Here is a 21,938-nt window from a genome sequence, read left to right as displayed (position 1 = left end):
CTATTCTTATAGTTTAGCGTAATACTGATATCCATTCATGATTAAGAACCAGCACAATAATAGTTGAATGTGGGAGTCAAGTGATGTGGCCTAATTATTGGAGAAGGCTTTCAAAAATGGTGGTTGGCGAAATTCCTTTTGAAGCTACTGTAAAAATGCCATATGTTCTCGGTGATCTACTCCTGGGGAAAGGATACTGATTCTACCACTACCTCCCTTCTTCATTAAAGCCACTGGACCTTTATCAACTTCGATCAGATGAACATAACATTGTTAAGAGGCACTATAAGTAGAGACTCCATCAGTATAATAAAACAAGGACCTTTTTGTTGATGTATTGATTGACTTGTTCTTAACTATGCAAACTACCTCAGACTTGTGGCCAACAGTATTTCCAGGTTGTGTCCTAAGCTCTTGTTACCTTCATCTCTGTGATCTCAAATCTCTTCCTGACCAACTTCCCAATAAAGATCTGTCTCTTCCTCTTATATCTAGTCTTTTCACTTCCTGATCTAATCAAAACCTAACTTTCCTCTGAGGAACTCCCCTTACTCACACTCTCCATCCTGGTCCTTTCTTCCCTAATCTTCCCACTCCCAAAAAACAGAACAAGGGAAAAATAATATGCTCTTTTCTCTCCAGTATCACCTTTAGATTCTCTGTCACTGATATTTGACACTCTCTCTTCACTTAAAGCTCATCCTATCTGATTCTTGAATCTGCCTTTTACCTGAACATATATTCCTCAATGATTTCACCTGATTTATGATCTTCATCTCCACACCACAGTTTAACAACATTTTAATAATAAACTTTTTAAAATTTTAATTAGCTTCTTCTTTCCTTAATATTCTAAACTCCTTTGATTGTCATCTTTACACTATTGGCTATTCAAGGGTCATACTTTATACCTCACCATCATCCAGAAATCTCTCCCTCTAAGATTTCAAGGTGAAATTCCTTTCCTACCTCAGTTTTCTCTTCAAAAGATTGTCTTTTGGACTCACCTTTTCTAAACTTTCTCCTCCTTTCTAGTCCCTCATTCTGTTTCTTTTCCAGGTCTGTCATTCTTTTTCTGGCCCCATTTACTCTAAGTCAACAATCTTCTCCAGTTTGTATTTACCTTACCCTTGACTTTCTTCTATTTCTGTTCTGTTCCAAAGGTATACCTGAGATACCAAAAAAATTTTTTTGCTGAGGCAATTGGGGTTAAGTGACTTGCCCAGGGTCACACAGCTAAAAAGTGGTAAGTGCCTGAGGCTGGATTTGAACTCAGATCCTCCTGACTTCAGGGTGTGCACTAGATACCCCCCAAAAAAAATAATTAAATAAAAATTACATGTTAATGTTTTGTGCTATCTATCCTCGGCTGGATCCTCTTTCCTAGACAATCATTTTATTCATCTCTTGTCAGTTTCTGAAAGGTGCTTGGTCATGGAGCAATAAGATTAACTTAAATCTCATTTCTTAAACTTCTCTAATTCTCAAGTGATTCACAAGAAAATGAATTATAGAAGAATTGTGATCTATATTGTAGAGGGAGTTGCCACACAAATGTAACCCAGGCCCTCACTGGTAAAGAGGATGGTAACTCTGCTTTATGTTTGCATAAGGGATAAAGTTGGGAGGAGCTTAAGAGAAGAGAAATGTTTTTGTTTCCATCTTTCATAGAGAATAAACATTATACCAGCTCTCTTCAGAGAGATCTTTAAAGGAAGAAAAAAATTTTAAACAGAACCCAGTAGCTTGAGATGTCCTTATATAAATTCAGCTTGCATCACTAAGAGACTTCAAGGAATTTCTGCTTAGGTAAATTAGGGATTATCTCTCTCTTGGTTGATATATCTCACTCCCAATCAGATGGCTCAGTCACTCTGTATAATGTCTGGCAAATTCTAATCTGTATAACTTCTTTAATTTCTGTTTACTATCACCTTAGATAATTAAGTTTATTTGCTATTTAATATTTGTGGTGGTCTTTTTGTAACTTAGAATTTGGTAGAAAGGGAATTTAGATATATAGCTTTGGAAACACCTTTTCCATTAAAAGGTAGCCCACTAGGAGAGTCCACATCACTTATTACTTAAACAATTAACAGGCTTCTACCTCATATCACTCACTCTAGTCTTTCCTGCTTTCAGATAACAAATTACACTTCCTAGAAAGATAGCTGACCATAATAGTCCCTGTCTTATATTCAAGAAATTCCCTCCTGGATAAAATCTATACTCAGCCTGACAATTGAGGCCCTCAAAAATTTAGTTTCAAATTATATTTCCAGTCTTTATAATATTTTTTCACATAATTTCCTTTCATGTCACATTGAACTTCTAGATGGTCTCTGTTTTCTCCTATCTTAATGATTTCATGCAGAGTGCAATAGATTTCCTTCATATCACTATCTCTTAAAATCCTGATTTGCTTTCAAGATTCAGCTTATGTTCTTTTTCTTTCATTAGTGTTCCCTCATCTAAAGCTGAAAATGTTTTCCCACGTACTTCATGGAATATTTTGTCTAGACCAAGCTTAACCAACATTACATTCTCTTTTAGGGTTACACTTATTTTTGTACACAGATTGTCTTCTCCATTAGCCTAAAAGTTTTATAAGCGCAAGGACCAAGTTGTTTTTGATTGTTGTATCCTTAGTTACTTAACATATTGAATTAAATACTGTCAGTACTTACATAGTTTGTAGAAAATGAAATAATAGTTTTAGAAAAATCACCTTTATCCATGCATAGCAATGGTAATGTATACTGTCCCAGGAATTCATTTGAACCTATTGTAGCCTGATTTTCAGCAACAAAACGTACTAGTGCCATTTCTGGGGCATGGACAGTAAATGTAAAAGTTTCGTTCCATCGAGGAGAAAAAGCTGAAATGTAAAATAACAAATATGATCAAAGAAATAGGCTCATCTTTGAAGGGAAAAAAAGGTTAACTTATGTATATAGCTTTTCCTCTATACCCTTGTAAGACTAATAATATGAAGAAAATGTGTTACATTTCATAAATCATCTTAGTTAATCATCTTTTTCAAATATAGGGTGGCTGATATATATCTGTACTGTTATTTTTAAAATATTCTTAATACTCTCTCCAAAGATGAACATTTTTACATATAAACAACAGTATAAGATAATTATATGTGAAATAAAAATTCTATTCTACACAGCTTACTTAAAAAAATTAAAATGTGAGAAATTCAACATGTTTCTTTCAAAGCGGTCCTATTTCTTTCTGAACTTCTTTCTTTTTTCCTCTGTGCATTATTTTCTTATTTCTTTTCTTTTTTCTTTTTGGAGGGCAATATTGTTACTAGTTTCCCTCTTATCCCTAAGTGTTCCAAAAATATAATCCTTATGATAAATAAATAATCAAACCAGCAAATTAACACATTTGCTATGTCTAAAAATGTGTTTCATTCCATGGCTTGAGGCTATGGAATTATTCTGTTTCACAAGAAGTGGGTAATACGCTTCATTCAACACTGGTCCTCTTGAGTCATAAGTAGTAATTCAATTAATCAGAGGATTTAGTCTCTCCTATTTGTTTTTTTAATTAATGTGATGTTACTAGGTAAATTGTTCTACAATTCTTTGGTTTATGAAAGAGTGTTTGCAGTTTGGTGTTTTGAGGGAACAGTGCCAAATTATTTTCCAGAATGACTAGATCAAAATACCTGTAGCACACCAATTTTCCTGGATCTCCTCCAATAATTTTCATTTTACTTTTTTTTTAATCCTTACTTATCTGACAGGTGTCAAAATTCTTCAAAATTTCATTTCAGTCAATCAATGAAAATTAAGTGCCTATTATGTGATAGGGACTGTGCTAAGTGCCAGTGATACAAATATGAAAAAAAGATGGTCCTTACCCATAAACAGCTTATAATTTAATGAGAGAAGACAACATAAAAAAGAAATTTAAAAAAGAGGAGGGTGGAAAATGAGGTACCTTGCTTGAGAGTAAAATGAAATCCAGTGCAAAGGAATATAGCTTGTGAGAAATAAAGTACAAGCCACTTTTTTGTCCTTCTCCCCAGTACTCCAATAAAAGGGGCAAAGGATACTGATAACAAAATTTGAATATCAGAAGCAATGTAATCCCCAAGGAAAATTTCTCAAATTATTAGTGATTTGGAACATTTTATATGATTATTACTAACTTGGATTTCTTTAGAAGAATTGCCTGTTTACTTTTCCAAATGTTTCATTTTATAAAATAAATTTTTCTTAATGTCTTTTTTGCATCATTGTTTTCCTTAATATCTTTTCTCTTCCCTTGCCAGATAATTATTATATATGATGAGTAATAATTTTCAAAGCCAAAAAAGAGGAAAAATCAGCATAACTGATCATCAAATTGATAAAAGTCCTAAAACATATGCAATGTACATTATCTATGGACCTTCAACTTCCATGAAGGATGGGTTGAAAGTATCCTCTCATATCTCTGCATTTAAGTCATGTACAATCTTAATAATTTTGTTAGTCACTAGATTTTTTTGCAGGCATTTATTTTTTTTTTCTCCATTTACATTGCTATAATCATTGTGTATATAGTTTTCTTGGCTCTGTTTACTTCACTATTAATCAGTTCATGTAGACATTTCCATGCTTCTCTGTATTCATCACATACAAAATTTCTTACAGCACATTAATATTTTATTTCTTTTACATACCACAATTTGTTTAGCTATTCCCAAAACAATGGATATCTATTTTGCTTCCAATTCTTTGCTATCACAAAATGTGATGATAGAAATTTTGTGACCAAAAAAAAAGAAATTTTGTGATAGAGAAAACCAAATAAACAATTTTGTAGCATTGCCAACATTTTGTATAACTACCAGAGTTGTTTAACTTTTCTGTAAGTCATGTAATTTCAGGTAACTCATTTATTATTGTACCACTCACTAACAGTTTTGCAGGATGCAGGTACTTGCAAATTGTCAGAGTCCCCAAACTTTGGAAAATTCTTAAATCTAAAAATAGTAATGTTAAAAATAGTAATTATACTTTACTATACTATACTATACTACAGATCTTGTTGTAGCTGAATATATAGAGTTTCTTCAACTTTGACTGCAAATATATATAATCAGTCTGATTTTGATATTGACCATCTGGTGCTGTCCACATAGAGAATCACTTTTTGGATTGTTGAGAAAGAATGTTTGCTATGATGATCAATGAGTTATTTTGACAAAAGTCTATCAGTCTCTTCCCTGCTTTATTTTGAACTACAAGGCCAAACTTGCTAGTTATTTCAATTACATTTTTATTTCCTTCTTTAGCATTCAAATTCCCTATAATGAATATGACTTTTTGGTGTTATTTCTAGATGTTCTTTAATCAGTTAGTCATATTCAACTCTCCATGATCCTATCTGGAAATTCCAAATTTTCTGGCAAAGATACTGGAATTGTTTTCTTCTCCAAATCATTTCACAGATGAGGAAACTGAGTTAAATAAGTTTAAAAGACTTGCTCAGAATCACACAACTATTAAGTGTCTGAAGTTGGATTTGAACTCAAGTCCTCCTAACTCCAGAGCAATACTCTATCCACTATGTTACCTAGCTGTTCTGGATACTATCTTCACAGAACTAATCAATTTGAGTTCTTTGCCATAAGTGGTTGGACTTGCATTATTGTTGATTTTGCATGGTTTGCCTTGGATTTGGACAGATATCATTTTTGAGATTACACTCAGGATTGTTTTTCTTGCTTTTTTTTAATGCTACTCCATTTTTTCTAACGGATTTCTGCCCTCAATATCAGAGGGTAGAATTTTCACCAGAATTAAATTTAACCATTCCCAACCATTTAAACTCATTGACACCCAAGATATTGTTTAATCTTTTTATCTCTTGTTTGACTACATCCAATTTTCCTTGGTTCAGAGAGCTTACATTCCAGGTTCCTATACAAGATCTTTATGGTGTTGGATTTTTCTTTTAACACCAACCATATCTGAACTTCTTTTTACCTTAGTCCAGCCACTTTACTTATTTTTAGAACTACTCGTAGTTGTCCTCTTCCCCAAGAATGTACTGGATGTCTTTTGACCTGGGGAACTCATCTTCTGACATCATATATTTTATCACATTAATACTGTACATGAGGTTTTCTTTGCAAAGATCTTGAAATAGTTTTCCATTTCCTTCTGCAGTGAAACATCTTTTGTCAGAAATCTTCACTATGACCGGTCCATCATTAATAATACTGCATGAAATAGCTCATAATTTCATCAAGCTACACAAATCCCTCTGCTATGACAAAGCAGTGATCATAAAATATTTATAGCAGTTGTTCTTGAGGTAGCAAAAAATTGGAAATTGAAAGGATGTGTATTAATTTAAGAATGGCCAAATTTGTTGTAGTATGAGACTATGATGAAATACTCTTGTGCTCTAATAAATTATGAATGGGACAGTTTCAGAAAAACCTGAGAAAAATTATATGAACTGATACAAAGTGAAGTGAGAAGAACCAAGAGAATATTGTACATAGTGACAACACAGTTCTAATAATGATCAACTATAAAAAATTTAGCTACTCCGATCAAAACAGTGATCAAAGACAAATCCAAAGGGCCCATGATGAAAAAAAAAAAATGCTATCCATCTCCAGTGAGAACTGATGAGTGCTGAGTGCATATTAAAGCATACTTTTTCTCACTTTTCTTGCTTTTTGTGGTGTTTTTTTGCAACATAGCTTATATAGAAATATGTTTTATATGACTTCACATCTACAATTAATATCATGTTGCTTGCCTTCTCACTTGGTAGAAAAGGGACAGGGGAAAGAGAAAATTTAGAATACAATTTTTTAAATAAAAAACTTTTAAATGTTAAACATAATTTGGAAACATTTAACAAAATGTGCTATTATCTCTCATGTGCTATTTTATTCTCTCAAAAACCCAGAAAGATAGGTATTATTACTATTGTCAGTTTATGCTTAAAGAAACTGACATACAGTGATTTTTCCAAGGTCAAATAGCTAGCAAATTCCTGAGGCTGAATTGAATTTGTCTTTCTGATTCTAGGTCTAGAGTTCTATGTATCATCTAGCTGCTGCCTATATGCATATATAGGTTGCACCAATGAGGAATTATTTATAAGAAGCAATATAAATTGGTATAATAAGGAGTTTCATGACTAGAAAAATAGTGTTTAACTAACATTCTTTTAGACCCCTTTGTGGAGGATTTTACAGAAGTCTATGAATAAGAATCATAAAAAATAACATGTCTATCAAGACCTGGGCTTTTAGAAGGAATACCCATATTAACAAAATAAGAAATCTAATTACAACACCATAGCATTCTAGTTACATATCCAAGTGTTATTTTCTAAGGAATAGAAAATTAATCTATAAAAGGGGCTACCAATTTTTTTTCTTTTTCCAATATTTCAACATTTTTATTTAAATTATTTGAGTTCCTTTATTCCTATTTCCTTCCTTTCTCTTCCCCTTTCCAAGATGGCAAATAATCAGATATATCTCTACCAATAGTTCATTAGTGTCCCAATTTCCCCACATCCTCTCCAACACCCAACATTTTCCTTTTGTGTCAAACTAGCCCATCTGAGAGGTATGGAGATTGCACCTCAGAATTGTTTTAATTTACTTTTCTCTGATCAATAGTGACTATAGATAGCTTTGATCTCTTTGTCTGAAAATTGCTTGTACATAACATTTGACCATTTATCAATTGGAGAATGATTTATATTGTTATAAATATGACTCAGTTCTGTATTTACTTGAGAAATGAGGTGTTTATCAGAGATACTTGTTGAAAAAAAAAGTCCTAGTTTTCTGCTCCCCTCATAATTTTGGTGGCAATTGTTTTGTGAAAATAAAATGATTTTATATAATCAAATTATTTAATTTATATTTTGTAACATTCTTTATATCATATTTGGTCCTAAATTTTCCCTTTATCTATAAATCTGACAGATAAACTATCCCATGCTCTTTTAATTTGGTTAGGTATCATCTTTAATGTGTAAATAATATATCCATTTTGATACTAACTTCATATATAATAGGAGGTGTTTGTCTTCAAAGTTTTTACAGTACTGTTTTCCAGTTTTCCCAACAGTTTTTGTCAAATATTAAATTTTGTTTTGAAAGCTTGGATCTTTGAGCTTATCATATATTAGATTATTAGGGTCATTTACTATAATGTAATGTATACCTAATCTATTCCACTTATGCACAACTCTACTTTCTTAGCCAGTACTAGATAATTTTGATAGTTATTGCTTTTTAATATATTTTGAGATTGAATACAGCTAGACCATTTTCACATTTTTCATTAATTCCCTTGATATACTTGAGCTTTTGTTCTTCAAAGAGGAATTTTGTTACCTGTTTTCTAATTCTACAAATAATTTTTGATAGATTGGTATGATATTGAATAAATGTATTAATTTAGTCAGAATTGGTATTTTTATTATATTGGCTCAACCTACCCATGAATAATTGATGTTTTTCAATGATTTTAATCTAACTTTACTTATGCGAAAAGTGTTTTATACTTGTATTCATATAATTCCTGAATTTATCTTGGCAGGTAGACTCGCATATATTTTATGTTGTTTACAATTATTTTAAATGTGATTTCTCTCTTTCTATCTCTTGCCACAGAGCTTTGTTGTTTAATATAAAGAAATGCTAATGATTTATTGTTTTTATTTTGTATCCTGCAAATTTATTAAAGTTGTTAATTATTTCAAGTGGTTTTTAAGTTGATTCTCTAGGATTTTCTAAGTATAAAATCATATTATATAGATATAATATCGTTATCTCACTGATTATTCTAATTTAATATCTTTTTCTTCTTTTATGCTATAGCTAACATTTCTAGTACAATATTAAAAATAGAACTCATAATGGACATCCTTGCTTCTCATCCCTGATCTTATTGGAAAGGCTTCTAACTTATCCCTATTACAGATAATACTTGCTAATATTTAGAGATGGCTTATCATTTTGAGATGAGCTCCATTTATTCTCATGCTTTCTATCATTTTTAATAGAGATGAGTGTTATATTTTGTCAGGCTTTTTCTGCATCTATTGAGATAATCATATGATTTCTGTTGTTTATATGGTCAATTACACTGATAGATTTCCTCATATTCAATCAACCCTGAATTCTTGGTATAAATTCCACCTAGTCATAATATATTCAATTTCTGATGTACTGCTGTATACTTTCTGTATTTTATTTAGAATTTTTAAATCAATATTCATTGAGGATATTTGTCTATACTTTCCTTTTTCTGTTTTGACTCTTCTTGATTTAAATATTAGCATCATATTTGTGTCATAAAAGAAATTTGATATGATACTTCTTTATCAATTTTTCCAAATACTTTATTAGTGTTAGAATTAATTATTCTTTAAATGTTTCATAGAATTCACTGGTGAATCCATCTGATCCTACGTATTTTTTCTTAGAAAGTTCAATGATGGCTTATTCAATTTCTTTTTTAAGATTGGATTAAGTGTTTTATTTTTTCTGTTAATCTAACTAATTTATAGTTTTATAGATATTTACTCATTTCATTTTGATTCTCAAATTTAGTAACATATAATTGGGTCTTAATTTCCTCTTCATTGGTGGTAATTTCAACTCTTTCATTTTTGTATCAGTCATTTGGCTTTCTCTTTTAAAAAAATCAAATTAATCAATAGCTTAACTATTTTCTTTTCCCTCCATTAAATCAGTTTCTAGTTTTATTTATTATTTCAATGGTTTTCTTACTTTCAATTTTGTTGACCTCTTCTTTGATTTCTAGAATTTCTAATTTATTTGTTTTTTTATTTTTCTAGGTATTTTTTAGTTGTTCTTTCACTCTTTTTTACATAAGTAATTAGAGATATAAAATTTCCCCTAAGTGCTATTTTGGCAGCATTCCATAAATTTTGGTATATTGTTCCATTGTCATCAGTTTTTGATGAAAGTATTGGTTAATTTGTTCTTTGATTCATTTTTTTAGAATTTAATTTGTGATTGATTTTTAATCTCTCCATTGTACATTATTGAATGTTATTTGTGTTGAATTATGATATGAAAAGGAAGTAGTTTCTATTTCTGCTTTTCTGCATTTGGTTATGAGGGTTTTGTATTCTAATATATGGTCAATTTTTGTATAGAGGACATATAATGCTAAGTAAAAGGTATACTCCTTTTTATTCCCACTCAACTTTCTCCAGAGATATACTTTATCTAACTTTACTAGAATTTTATTTACCTCTCAATCTTCTTTCTTGTTTATTTTAATAGATTTATCTACTTCTAAGAGGAAAAAATTGAGATACAGTTTAATTATCTATGTCCTTCTGTAACTAATTTAATTTCTCCTTTAAAAAATTTAAGTAGCATACCATTTGGTGCATATATGTTAAGTATTGATTTAAATTCTGATTTCAATATTGAATTATTGATTAAATCAATTCTGTCTTCCAGAATTTTATTCATCTCATCTTCTTTTTTATTATTATTATTTTTTTTTGTTTAGAGTTATCTAGTTCTAAGAGGAGAAAGTTGAGATCCTTACTAGTATAGTTTTAGAATCCATTTCCTCTAATAACTCATTTAATTTTGCCTTCAGAAGTTTAGATACTATACTATTTGGTACACATATGTTTAATATTGATTTTACTTCATTGTCTATGGTACCTTTCAGCAAAATGCAGTTTTCCTTTTTATCTCTTTTAATAAGATCTATTTTTGCTTTTGCCTAAGTTCATGCTGACATCTCTGCTTTCTTTGTTTCAGCTGAAGCATAATAAATTCTATTCTAACCCCTTACTTTTACCAAGTTTGTATTTCTCTGCTTCAAATGTTTTTTTTTAAATAAACAACATGTTATAGGATTTGCTTTTTAAGTCATGCTGCTATCCATTTCAGTTTTATTGGGTATGGTAATCCCATTCACATTTATAGTGTGATAATTAAGTATATATATATAATATACATGATTTTTTTGACTTGTTTATCCTCCTCTCGTTCCTCAACCTTTCCCTCCTCACAAGTGTTTTACTTATCACATCCTTCCATAATATAACCTCCTTTTTATTAGTTTTCCCCTCCACTTTTTATTATTTTCATTCCTTTTTCTTCCTTATACAGAAAGATAGATTTCCATGTCCAACTGAGTGTGTATATCATTCCTCTTTGGGCCAATTTTGATAAGAGTAAGATTTAAGCTTTGCTCATTACCACCCCGCCATATCTTCCCCTCCATTGTTGTAACTCTTTTGTAACTCTTTTATGTGGGATAATTTACTCCCATTCAAACTTTTTCCTCCTTCTTCTTCCAGTACAATTTTCTTTCTCACCATTTAATTTTTTTGGGGGGCGGGGGTTGTCATCCCATCAAAGTCACCTTATATCCACACCCTCTGTCTATACATACTCTTTTAATTGCTCTTATAGTAATAATGCATTAAGAGTTACAAATATTAGCTTGCCATATAGAATTGCTATACATTTAACCATATTGAATTTCTTATGTTTTTTTTTTTCTTTCTAGTTACATTTTTACCTTTTTATGTTTCCCTCAAGTCTTATATTTGGAGATCAATTTTTTTATTCAGCTCTAGTCTTTTAATTATAAACACTTGAAAGTTCTCTATTTCATTAAATATGCATGTTTTCCCTGAAATATTCTGTTCAATTTTGCTTGGAAGATGATTCTTGGTTGTAATGCTAATTCTTTTTCATTTTGGTATATCATAATACAAGCCATTATTCAACTGATAGTCAAAGATTATGAAGAAATCTTTGATGAAGAAAACAAAGTGATCTATAGACATATGAAAAAGTGCTCTAAATCACTTTTGATTAGAGAAATGCAAATTAAAAGAATCCTGAGATTACACCTAAGAGCTATCAGATTCACTAATATGACAAAAAATGAATTTGATAAATATTAGAGAGAATGTGGGATAATTGGAACACTTGTACACTATTGGTGGAGTTGTGAACTGACAGAACCATTCTGAAGAGCAATTTGGAACTATGCCCAAAAGGCAACCAAAATGTACATACCCTTTAATCTAGCAATACCACTACCAGGTCCCAAAGAGATCATTTAAAAAAAGGAAAATGACCTACATATGCAAGAATATCGACAACTCTTTTCATGATGGCAAAATATTGGAAATTGAGGGGATGCCCATCAATCTGAGAATGGCTGAACAAGCTGTGGTTTATGAATGTAATGCAATACTATTATACAATAAGAAATGATGAAAACGCAGATTTCAGAAAAACCTGGAAAGAATTGTATGAACTGAAACAAAGTGAAATGAGCAGCAGAAGAAAACATTGTACACAATATCAGCAATACTGTACAATAAGCAATTATGAATGACTCAGCAACACAATGATCCAAGACAAGTACAAAATACTAAAGAAAATGCTATGCACATTAAAATAAAGAACTGATGAACTCTGAAAGCAGATCAAAGTGTCCTTTTTCATTTTATTCTTTCATAATTTTTTCCCTTTTGATATGTTTCTTCTTTCATAACTGTGACTAATATGGAAATATTTTATATAATAGCACATGGATAAACCTACATCAATCTGCCTACTGTCTTTGGAAAAGGGAAGTAATGGAGAGAAGAAAATTAGAAACTCAAAATGATTGCTAAAAATTGTCTTGATGTATAATTAAGAAAAAATGCTACTTTAAAAAAATCCTTTCTAAATTCTTCTAGGAACTTCTTTGGGGGCCTGAGACAAATTTTTTTCTTTGAAGTTTCACAGTAGCTATTTTTACAGTATTGTCCTTTTCTAAGTTTATGCCTTGATTCTCTCTATCACAATAGTAACTTTCCATAATCAAGATTTTTTTTTTTAATTTTTGCTCCTTTTTTTCTGCCCCTGTTGGTGTTTTTATGTGAGACCTGAGCTCTGATTCCGAGTTGTCCCGAGCTTTTTGGACGGAGGTCTGTTGGTTTTCATTGGGCTCCAGGCTTAGCTTGCTTTCACCTGAGGGTAGGCTTCCTTTCTGAATTGTATTTGTGGGGAGGGAAGGGGGAAAGCACTTCCTGTGGGCCTCTATATGTGGTTTAGCAGCTGCTGTGTTCCAGGAGCTGGACCCTGCTGCTGGGTTGCTATGGGAATACAGTCTCTCCATTTATAGGCCCCAGGAGTGGGGTTTTGCTATTGGCCAGCCCTAGGGTAGGGAGTCAAGTACTGGTCTCCAATAGGGTCAAGGCCTCGCAGTAGCTTGTGCTGGGGGCAGGGCCTTGGTGTCATTCACTGACTTCTTACTTGCTATTGGGCTGCTGGTTTGCAGGAGGGCGGGGCCTCACTGGGGGATGCCCCCAGGCTTAATTTCTGGCTGTAAATTGCCTACTATGAGTCTGGCTGCCCTGCTGCTCTTCAGCTTCACTCTCCGACCATCCTGTGAGACAGAGCTTTCCTGCCAGGTTGATAAGTTCCTTCCCTGCTCCTAGATCGATTCTGAGGTGATTTTCTAGTTTTCTGGAGGGGAATTTGGGGAAGCTTCAGAGGGTTTCTTCCTCACGCCACCATCTTGACACCAGAAATCCTTTGTTATTTTTAAAACCAAATTTATCTACTCTGTGACATAGATATTCAAAAGTACAAATATAAATTTAGTTAATTCTTAATCTATTACATACCCTGATGTATACAATACATACAATAGCCCTGCTTACTTAAGATGAAGATTCAAAATGAAAAAAAAAAAAAATTGGGAGTACATAACAGCTAAAAGGGTAGCACAACTTCTAGAATTTCTTCTGCTAGAATTTCTCCCCCACTTGGTGAGGCCTTTGTTAAAGCCCATCACAGTGTGCTTTTTGGCTGAGATCCATCTGTGGTACTGAAGCTGTCTTTCCCCCAGTGTATCTAATTTGTATTTGAATCCTAATGCAGACACACTGCAGATAGTTATTGCAGTCGGGTGAATGCTATGAGGTTACTAATGAGGAGTCTAAATCCTCCAGCCTTCCAAAGTTCACAAAGTTCTCATTTGGTCAAAAACAAGGGAAGGAAGAATTTTACTCTCATGGGTACTCTCTCCTATACCGGTAGATGGTTGGAATCAAGTTCCTTATAGCTTTGGAAATTAGAGCTTTATCAGAGTAACTGGTTGCAAATATATTTCCCAGTTACCTACCTCCCTTCTAATATTAGCTATATTTGTTTTGTTTACAAGCAAGCTTTTGCAAACAATGAATCTAATCTCTCTCGCACAGAAATACAAACAATGGAAGATACATCCCCATACATAAATATATGAATATACAACTATACATTCATATATATGCCTATGCATATGTGTATAAGTTAAATATACATATATAATGTATGGATTATATATATGCATATAATATGTGAATTATAGGTACATATTATACATATGTATGGGATCTATATATCTACATATATAATACATGTATGTTATTAATATAGTATTTATATGTAATGCATATATACTGTATGGATTATATACATGTATATTAAAACAATGCAAGTGCATGCATGTGTATCTGTATATGTGCATGCATCTATATGTATGGATAGATCTCGTATTCCCAATATTTTTTGACCAATTTAAAATAGCAAAGATAAGATCCATTGTTTGCAAATACTTATAAATAAAACAAATGCAGGTGATTGAGAAACATATTTGCAAGAAGTTACTCTGATAAAAGCCTAATTTTTAAAGTATATTAGGAATTTATTCATAGCTCAGAATACAGACATTCAGTCATCAGTCTCAGGAGAGAATGCAGTTCCAATCAAACCCTTGAGAATAAATTGTTTCTTTTATAGAGAAAGAGACAGAAATATGAAGACTCAATGCACTGCCTTATTGGCTCTTTTACAAGAAGGTGCTTCCCATCCATAAATCAATAGCATTCAAGATTCCTTCCAATTTGGATCTCTCTGATAGTAAAAAACAGAAAAAACATAAAACATGGAAATATATGATCAACTAAAACATTCACCACAGTAATGGAGGAGACCCAGCATAGAGACCAGGGCAAGAAGAAGGATTTCCAGGAAGATATCTATAATTATTCAAAAGAGTTTGACTTCTCCGCCCAAAGAAGAAAGATCAAATAGATGGAAAATGCTTATTTTCCAGATAACAGGATGCATCTGAATAGATATCTATAATGCTTGTTCAATAGTATGTCTATTTGGAATAGACAATTTTTTTTAAATTGACATTAAGCTGGATTCAGAATTGGAAAAAAGGTGAAAATATGATTACTTTCAGGAAACTACATAGCATTTTTACTGGCTCCAAAGTTCTCATACTGGCATTGACCAATATTGCCATTAATTCCACTACCTCCAAAGAACAAATAATACTCATCCTACAAATAAAAATGGAAAAATGCATGAGGAGCACAGGCAGACTATTGCATATAACTAATAAAGATCTCTAAAGCAGAACAGTAATATATGATGTCATCTAAGAATTGCATAACAAATTAATGGTGACAATGAGACAGGACTGATAAATAGCTACAGTGCTCTTCTGGAATCTTCCTGCTATTTGGAAGAAGGAAGGCCTCTAGAAGGTTGCATGCACCTGTTGTGGTAAATCTTTGGGAGAAATTGAGAGTTGGAAATTATGGCAAGTATAGATGGCCTATAATCCACATCTCTAAAGGGAATCCCTGAATTGATGAGATCAAGGATCCATTTGGGTATCTTGTGAAGATAGAAAGATCCCTTATAAGTTCTCTTAGTTATATCACATCTGTATTATTATTTCCATTTCTGGACATCATTTTATTTTATTTTTTGCTGAGGCAATTGGGGTTAAGTGACTTGCCCAGGATCACACAGCCAGGAAGCGTTAAGGATCTGAGCCCAGATTTTAACTCAGGTCTTCCTGACTTCAGGACTGATGTTCTATCCAGTACACCAATTAGCTGCCCCAACATCATGAAAGAGAAATTCAATTATCCTTATATGACCCTTGAATTCAGATTAGTTGGGTAGACTATACAAGGGGAAAGAATTCAGCTCAACATGAATTCCTAACAATCAGAAACATCTAAAAGTATAATGGCCTTTATCAAAAGTCACCAAAAATCTTTCATTGGAGATTGGATGAAAATTTTTGAAAAAACATTTTTTTAATTTTGAAAAATTAATTTTTTTCAAAAAATTTGAAAAATGAATATTATAGAGGTTTCATTATTTTGATTATTTTTATTGAATTTTTTACTTGGATTGTTTTGTTTTATTTTATTGGATTATCTGGATAATTTTTGAGATGCCTTCTAACACTGAGATTCAAATGTCGCCAGTTCCTCCCTTTTCAGTTGCCACTAAAAGAATTGAGAGCAATACCTCTCAAGCTTATTCTACTTTTTCTGAAGCCAAGCACTAAGGTAACTTTTGAGAGAAGGGAAGGGAGAGGAAGGGAATGGGGACCTGACAATTTTCTTGCCTTTTTACAACATAATGTTTCCAAGTTTAGCCATGAGGTCTGGAGAATCATTTCCTAAAGGATCAGCAGGAGATAGAATCACTGTGTCATTTTGGAACATCTGGATTAATTTCAGAATAAAATTAGGATTCAGAACCATGAAAAGATACCTCATTATTCCTCCCTTATATAATGGAATGATCCTAATGTCTTGTGTGGTCTCCAGATTGAATTGGATTCTACTCTTCAGCCTTTTTCTGAATTTAGATTTGAAAAAATTACTTAGAATAAAAACTGACCTCTTCAACCCACCAAATCTGATTTGAAACCAACAGATCCTTAACTTAGAAAAATTAAGGATGTTTAAAGACGTCATGTTCTGTCTGCCATGACATGCAAAAATCTTTGTTTTATCATTAGCTATTTGAAGCTTGAGAACTGAGTTTTCTGTAATTGGTGAATAAATACTGTCAATTTAATGGTATATTAAACAATGGGAAATATAGGAATGAATAATAAAAAAACTTCTATGTCAAAAAGAATGATTACATGAGAATTCTTAAAACTTTTCTAAGTTTACCCAAAATTTAAAATCTGCTCATTAATAGCTATAATATAACATTTTAACATTTAAATCTAATGCAAAATATATTAAAACATTACAATTCATAAATATTGTTATCCACAAAAGATTTCATTTTTTAAATCCATCAAAAATGACTTTAGAACTTACCGTTTTTTCTAACTACATGGGTCTGTTGTTTTGTTTGGTCATCTGGAATGCCATGTATTTCTATCAGCACTAGTGGGTCATTCCTATTAGTAGGAGGCAACTGGAAACCACTTATGAGCTGCACAAATGGAATTTAAATATAAGAATAATTTTGGAATATAAAATTTTCAGTAAAATTCACTTTCAACATAATTATTTGTGAACATATTTATGTTATATATGCATACAAATATACTTACATTTTCAAATATACATACATTATATGGTAATGTGTTATATATTCATATATCAGAATAGATATGCATATATATATTCAGAAATACAAGGAATTCAGGTTTAAATAGCACTTCGTTGTGCTTTGCATACAGTATCAACTTGGAGTCTCACAATAACTCTGAAAGGTGGATACCATTTTTTAAAAAAAATTATAAATAAGGAATCTTAGGTATATAGAGTTTGAGTCACTTTCACAGGTTCACACAATTGGGTAATTGTCAGTATTCAAACCCATATCTTGTAGTTCCAAGATAAGACATTATTCAGCACTAGCTCTCATTGAAGGAAATTTGGTACAATCTAAGGCTATTTTTAAATGGGATAGTTATCAAAATAATATAAAATAAAGTTCCCATTTTCCCTCTGTAGCCAATTATAGAAAAATATCTTTATGGAGGTATTCTAAATGACTTTACCATAATAGAATTCTGTAGTATCAGATATTATATTAATTGTATCTTTAGTTGTGCTTTGGAACTCCTTAATAGATATATTTATTAAGATAGGCTAACTCATTTTGATAACCTCAACTAACCTAAAAACTACTTCTATTCAAATGTGTGTAAAGATGTGTAAATGTATATGTATGTACACATGTATATGTATGTATTTATATATTATATAATATGTGTATTATATATCATATATATTACTTATGCATGTATTTATATATTATAGATCCTAAAGACAGTGAAACCAGATGAATGACTCCTTTCAAATTCCAAAAAAACACTGTTTCTTATGTTAAAATTTCCAGATAGCAGAATTTGAGAATTATCTATAAATGATTCTTTGCTTTATTACCTCTCACTATTTACATACAACTGAGTGAAAACAGACAAGAATTAGAATATAACATTGTCTCATAAGATATCTCTCTTATGTGTATACAAAGGAAATTTCAGAAGGTACAGATTTATAGATACAGATAAAATTGTGTTTCTCTTTTGACTTCTATTATTTAGGCCAATGGTTTAACTAAAGCAGAGATTCTTAATCTGGGGTCTACAAACTTATTTAGAAAAATAATGTTGTAACTATTTCAATGTTATTGGATTCCTTTGTATTTCCACATGTATTATTTGTTGCATTTAAAAATATTATTCCTATAAGGGCATTTATCGACTTCACCAGACTGCTAATGGCATCAATGGGTTTTTCATGTCATCACAAAAATTTAACTTATATTTAATTCATTTAGAACTGAAAGGACCCTTAAGAGACCATCTGTCTCAGCCCCTAGGATATTAACATAGAGTGATTGAAGAGAAATCCAAAAGGCTTGGATTTGGAATCAAGAGAGAAAGACAGAGCTATCTAAATTTGAAATCCAATTCTAATATTTAAAGTGTAACCCTTAAAAAGTCATTAAACTTCAATTTCTTCATCTTTAAAATGAGAATAATCAGTATCCAGATCATATAGTTTTTTCACAGAGAAAACCCTAAAGTGATATATCAATTATCAATTGTTATCTCCTGGCTATTTCAGCTATTCTGTAATATTTCTTAATATCACTCAATATTGATGACTTATCACCTTATTGGACTGATAGTTTAAGTATGCAATATTATATTATAAAGGGTAGGCTACCCTCCATATGTAAGGGATTGATGATACTGTTCTAAAGTAGTATAATAAGTTTTCTATATATTAAAGTTTGAATGTCTCTTTGGCCCAGATTTCTCTACTTCATTCTAGATTTTTAAATGTGAAATCATTTCCAAATGGTATTTCATATTTTTATCATAAATTGTCTTGTACTTATCCACATTTTCCATCAAGATTCTTATCTTCACAATTTTGTATATCCCCAAAGGAAAATATTTTCAGATTATTTTTTAGAATATATTAACTGAACGAAATCCAGTTTTTGAAGATGCAGTATTAAACTGGATAGCTAAACAATCCTCAATCTTATCTTCATTCCAAGTGACTGCATCTGTGCCCTCCTCCCTCTCCCTTCAAAGTTGAATTCCTAGTTTTACTTTCTCCAGGGGAGCCCAGGTCACATGGACAGGGTAATAATATCCCTAAAGTTTTCATTCTTTTTTTTCCCCCACTTCCAATATAATTCTTCACTCCCCAGGTCACCATTCTGTGAGTGTTTGCTCCAAACACAAGACTCTGGAAAATAACCTAATAGACTTTCCCAGAATCCACTTGTTTTATGATTTGGAATTCATGAAAAAGATGACTAGGAGAGAGATAAAATATCCATTTTGAGAATTGCAAAGAAGTTCCAAGGTTGCAGTGTTAGAAAGATAGCTCTTTTTCCTACCCTATAGTAGGAAATTTGCCCACCATCAAACTGTAGTGCATCGATACAAATAGTGCTAGCAGAAGCAAAAGATCCTGGAATGGACTGGTGAAACAAAACTATCTCACAGACAAAGTCTTTGAAATCATTTCTTGTTCCCCTCATTCTTTGAAGAGTAGAAAAGAATGTCCTCTATTAACTGCAGAAACCATTCAATTTCTTTTCTCCCTTTTCAAAATAAGTAAAACTAAGGAGGGGTGGGGGACAATGATTATATTTCCCATCACAAGCCACTAAGATGGCCATTTCCTCATAAGTTATTTGATGTTCAGTTGCTTATTAATAGTTATTATTTGGATTAGCATAATAATACCCCTTAAATAAAAATCTCTTTAGTTTGTGTCCAGAGCTTAGCCAGACATACCAGTGATTTTAAAAGAAAATCTGTCTGTCTTTGTCTCTGTCTCTCACCCCGCAGATCTATACTACTTCCCCTTGTAATCCCTACAGAACCACATACATAAGCAGAGAATATCTTAAAGAACCTGTTTATTTTTTTTCAAGAAGAGTTTTACAACTTAGAAAGTGAATAGACTGTTTAAAAGAAATGGGAAGTAGGTTCAATGAGAAAGCCAGCAGGAAGTTAAAGATAGCTGGATGAAAGTTTCACTGTTAATGATCCAGGGTTTACAGGAAGCATCTATAATGTATTCTGTTGCTCTCCCCATTTCCTCTTTGCAAGTTCCTGATTCTGTAATGACTGAAATAGCAATGGGAGCTAGTACACTCTGTAGCAGCTGGCTATCCTAATCCTATAAATCTTTTCAGAGGATGAAAGAGGGAGACAATCTTTCCTTAGGAAAGTCACACTTCCAATGTTTTTTTTGGATTACTAGGTGCTGGTGATGGTTTATAGCCTATTCTGCCAGTTTCCTCTCCAGACACTTTCCAAACTCTTTCACCAAAAGGGAAACTACATACCTAAGTCATCATCCCCTAGACTAGTTAGAAAAGCTATTGTGGCCAATAAAACTCCACAAAGGAAACATCCCAATGCTGGAATTTGAAACATTACAATTACTGAGATTAGGTGTCGATGTCAGCTTTACCCTTTGTATAGGAAGCATTTTTAGCACAAAACACAATTCCCTATCAGACACCTACACTGAGGCTGTATAATGTAATATATACAATGTAATGTGTGTACACACATAATTATTACTCTTCTGCAAATCTTACTTTTGCCACAATTGGGGACTCGCAGCCCATGTTGTTAGCACACTTCCGTACCTGAAATCCAGCAAACCCATAGACATTTTTTACAGATAACTCTTCACTGCCCTCCCCACCACCACTACTATAGTCAAAATCTCAATAATTATTGAATAATATATCCAGAATTGGAAAAGATTTGAGAGATTATCATGTGTAACAGCCTAACTTTACAATAAAGAAACCAAACCCCACAGTGAGTTGCTCAAAATCACACATGAGATTTGAACCCAATATTCAAAGTCCATTGCCAGGGTTCTTTCCATGAATGGGAAAGAATCATGTCACCAATATTCTTCATTCACATTAGCAATTTTGTTTCTCAGGGAACATTTTCTGTATATCCTGGCAGCAGTTTTCTCTCCACTTCAACTCTTATTCTGTAAACATTGAATTCTAGACACATTAAGTGAGTAGAAGAGTAGCTTATTCTTATGCCATAGGCATAATCAGTTCCATCTAAAATAATTACCCAAAATCTTGATATAACCCCCTCCACACCTTTCAGTGTCTGGTGTGCTTCTTTAGTCTAGTGTGCTTCTTTAGTTTAGTTGACTAGCATTATGGCTAAGCAATCCTACCATGACCTCACAAAGTAGTTTATTTCTTCAGATTTTTATTTGCTCCACTTATCTATATTTCTGCTTTCTACCAAGTACATTAATTTGAATCACTACTAATGGGACTGGTACTTTGAAATGAGTCAATGCCCTTACTGTCCACTGAACAGGAAAAGATAAGACTCAGTAGATATTGAAGATAGTAACTTCAACTTTAGTACCCTTTTCCTTTCCGGCTTTGGATTTTGTCAGATTTATTTAGGGATTGGGAAAAGCAATGGTTTGTCTACCTGGCTGGCATATGATTGTGAGCACACATCCTACCTAGATGACCTTGAGCCTAGATTCTGAGTTCTCTTTTTTAGGTTTATTCC

At 32.2% G+C, this 21,938-nt stretch overlaps 1 protein-coding gene across 1 annotated transcript in view; it reads right to left on the bottom strand.

Annotated features, from left to right (window-relative positions):
* PLCZ1 (phospholipase C zeta 1) overlaps nt 1-21,938 on the bottom strand; it is an 84,906-nt gene that overhangs the window by 298 nt on the left and 62,670 nt on the right. Inside the window, exons 11-12 of the mRNA XM_051962426.1 lie at nt 17,197-17,314; nt 2,729-2,878 (exon numbers count right to left, since the gene is read on the bottom strand). Coding sequence (XP_051818386.1) covers nt 2,729-2,878; nt 17,197-17,314 — 268 coding nt within the window. The remainder of the gene's footprint in view (nt 1-2,728; nt 2,879-17,196; nt 17,315-21,938) is intronic.

The sequence above is a fragment of the Antechinus flavipes genome, chromosome 5 (assembly GCF_016432865.1).
Source record: "Antechinus flavipes isolate AdamAnt ecotype Samford, QLD, Australia chromosome 5, AdamAnt_v2, whole genome shotgun sequence".
NCBI classification, from domain to species: domain Eukaryota; kingdom Metazoa; phylum Chordata; class Mammalia; order Dasyuromorphia; family Dasyuridae; genus Antechinus; species Antechinus flavipes.
The sequence above is the reverse complement of the archived record's forward strand: the minus strand, read 5'-3'. Positions and strand labels throughout refer to the sequence as shown.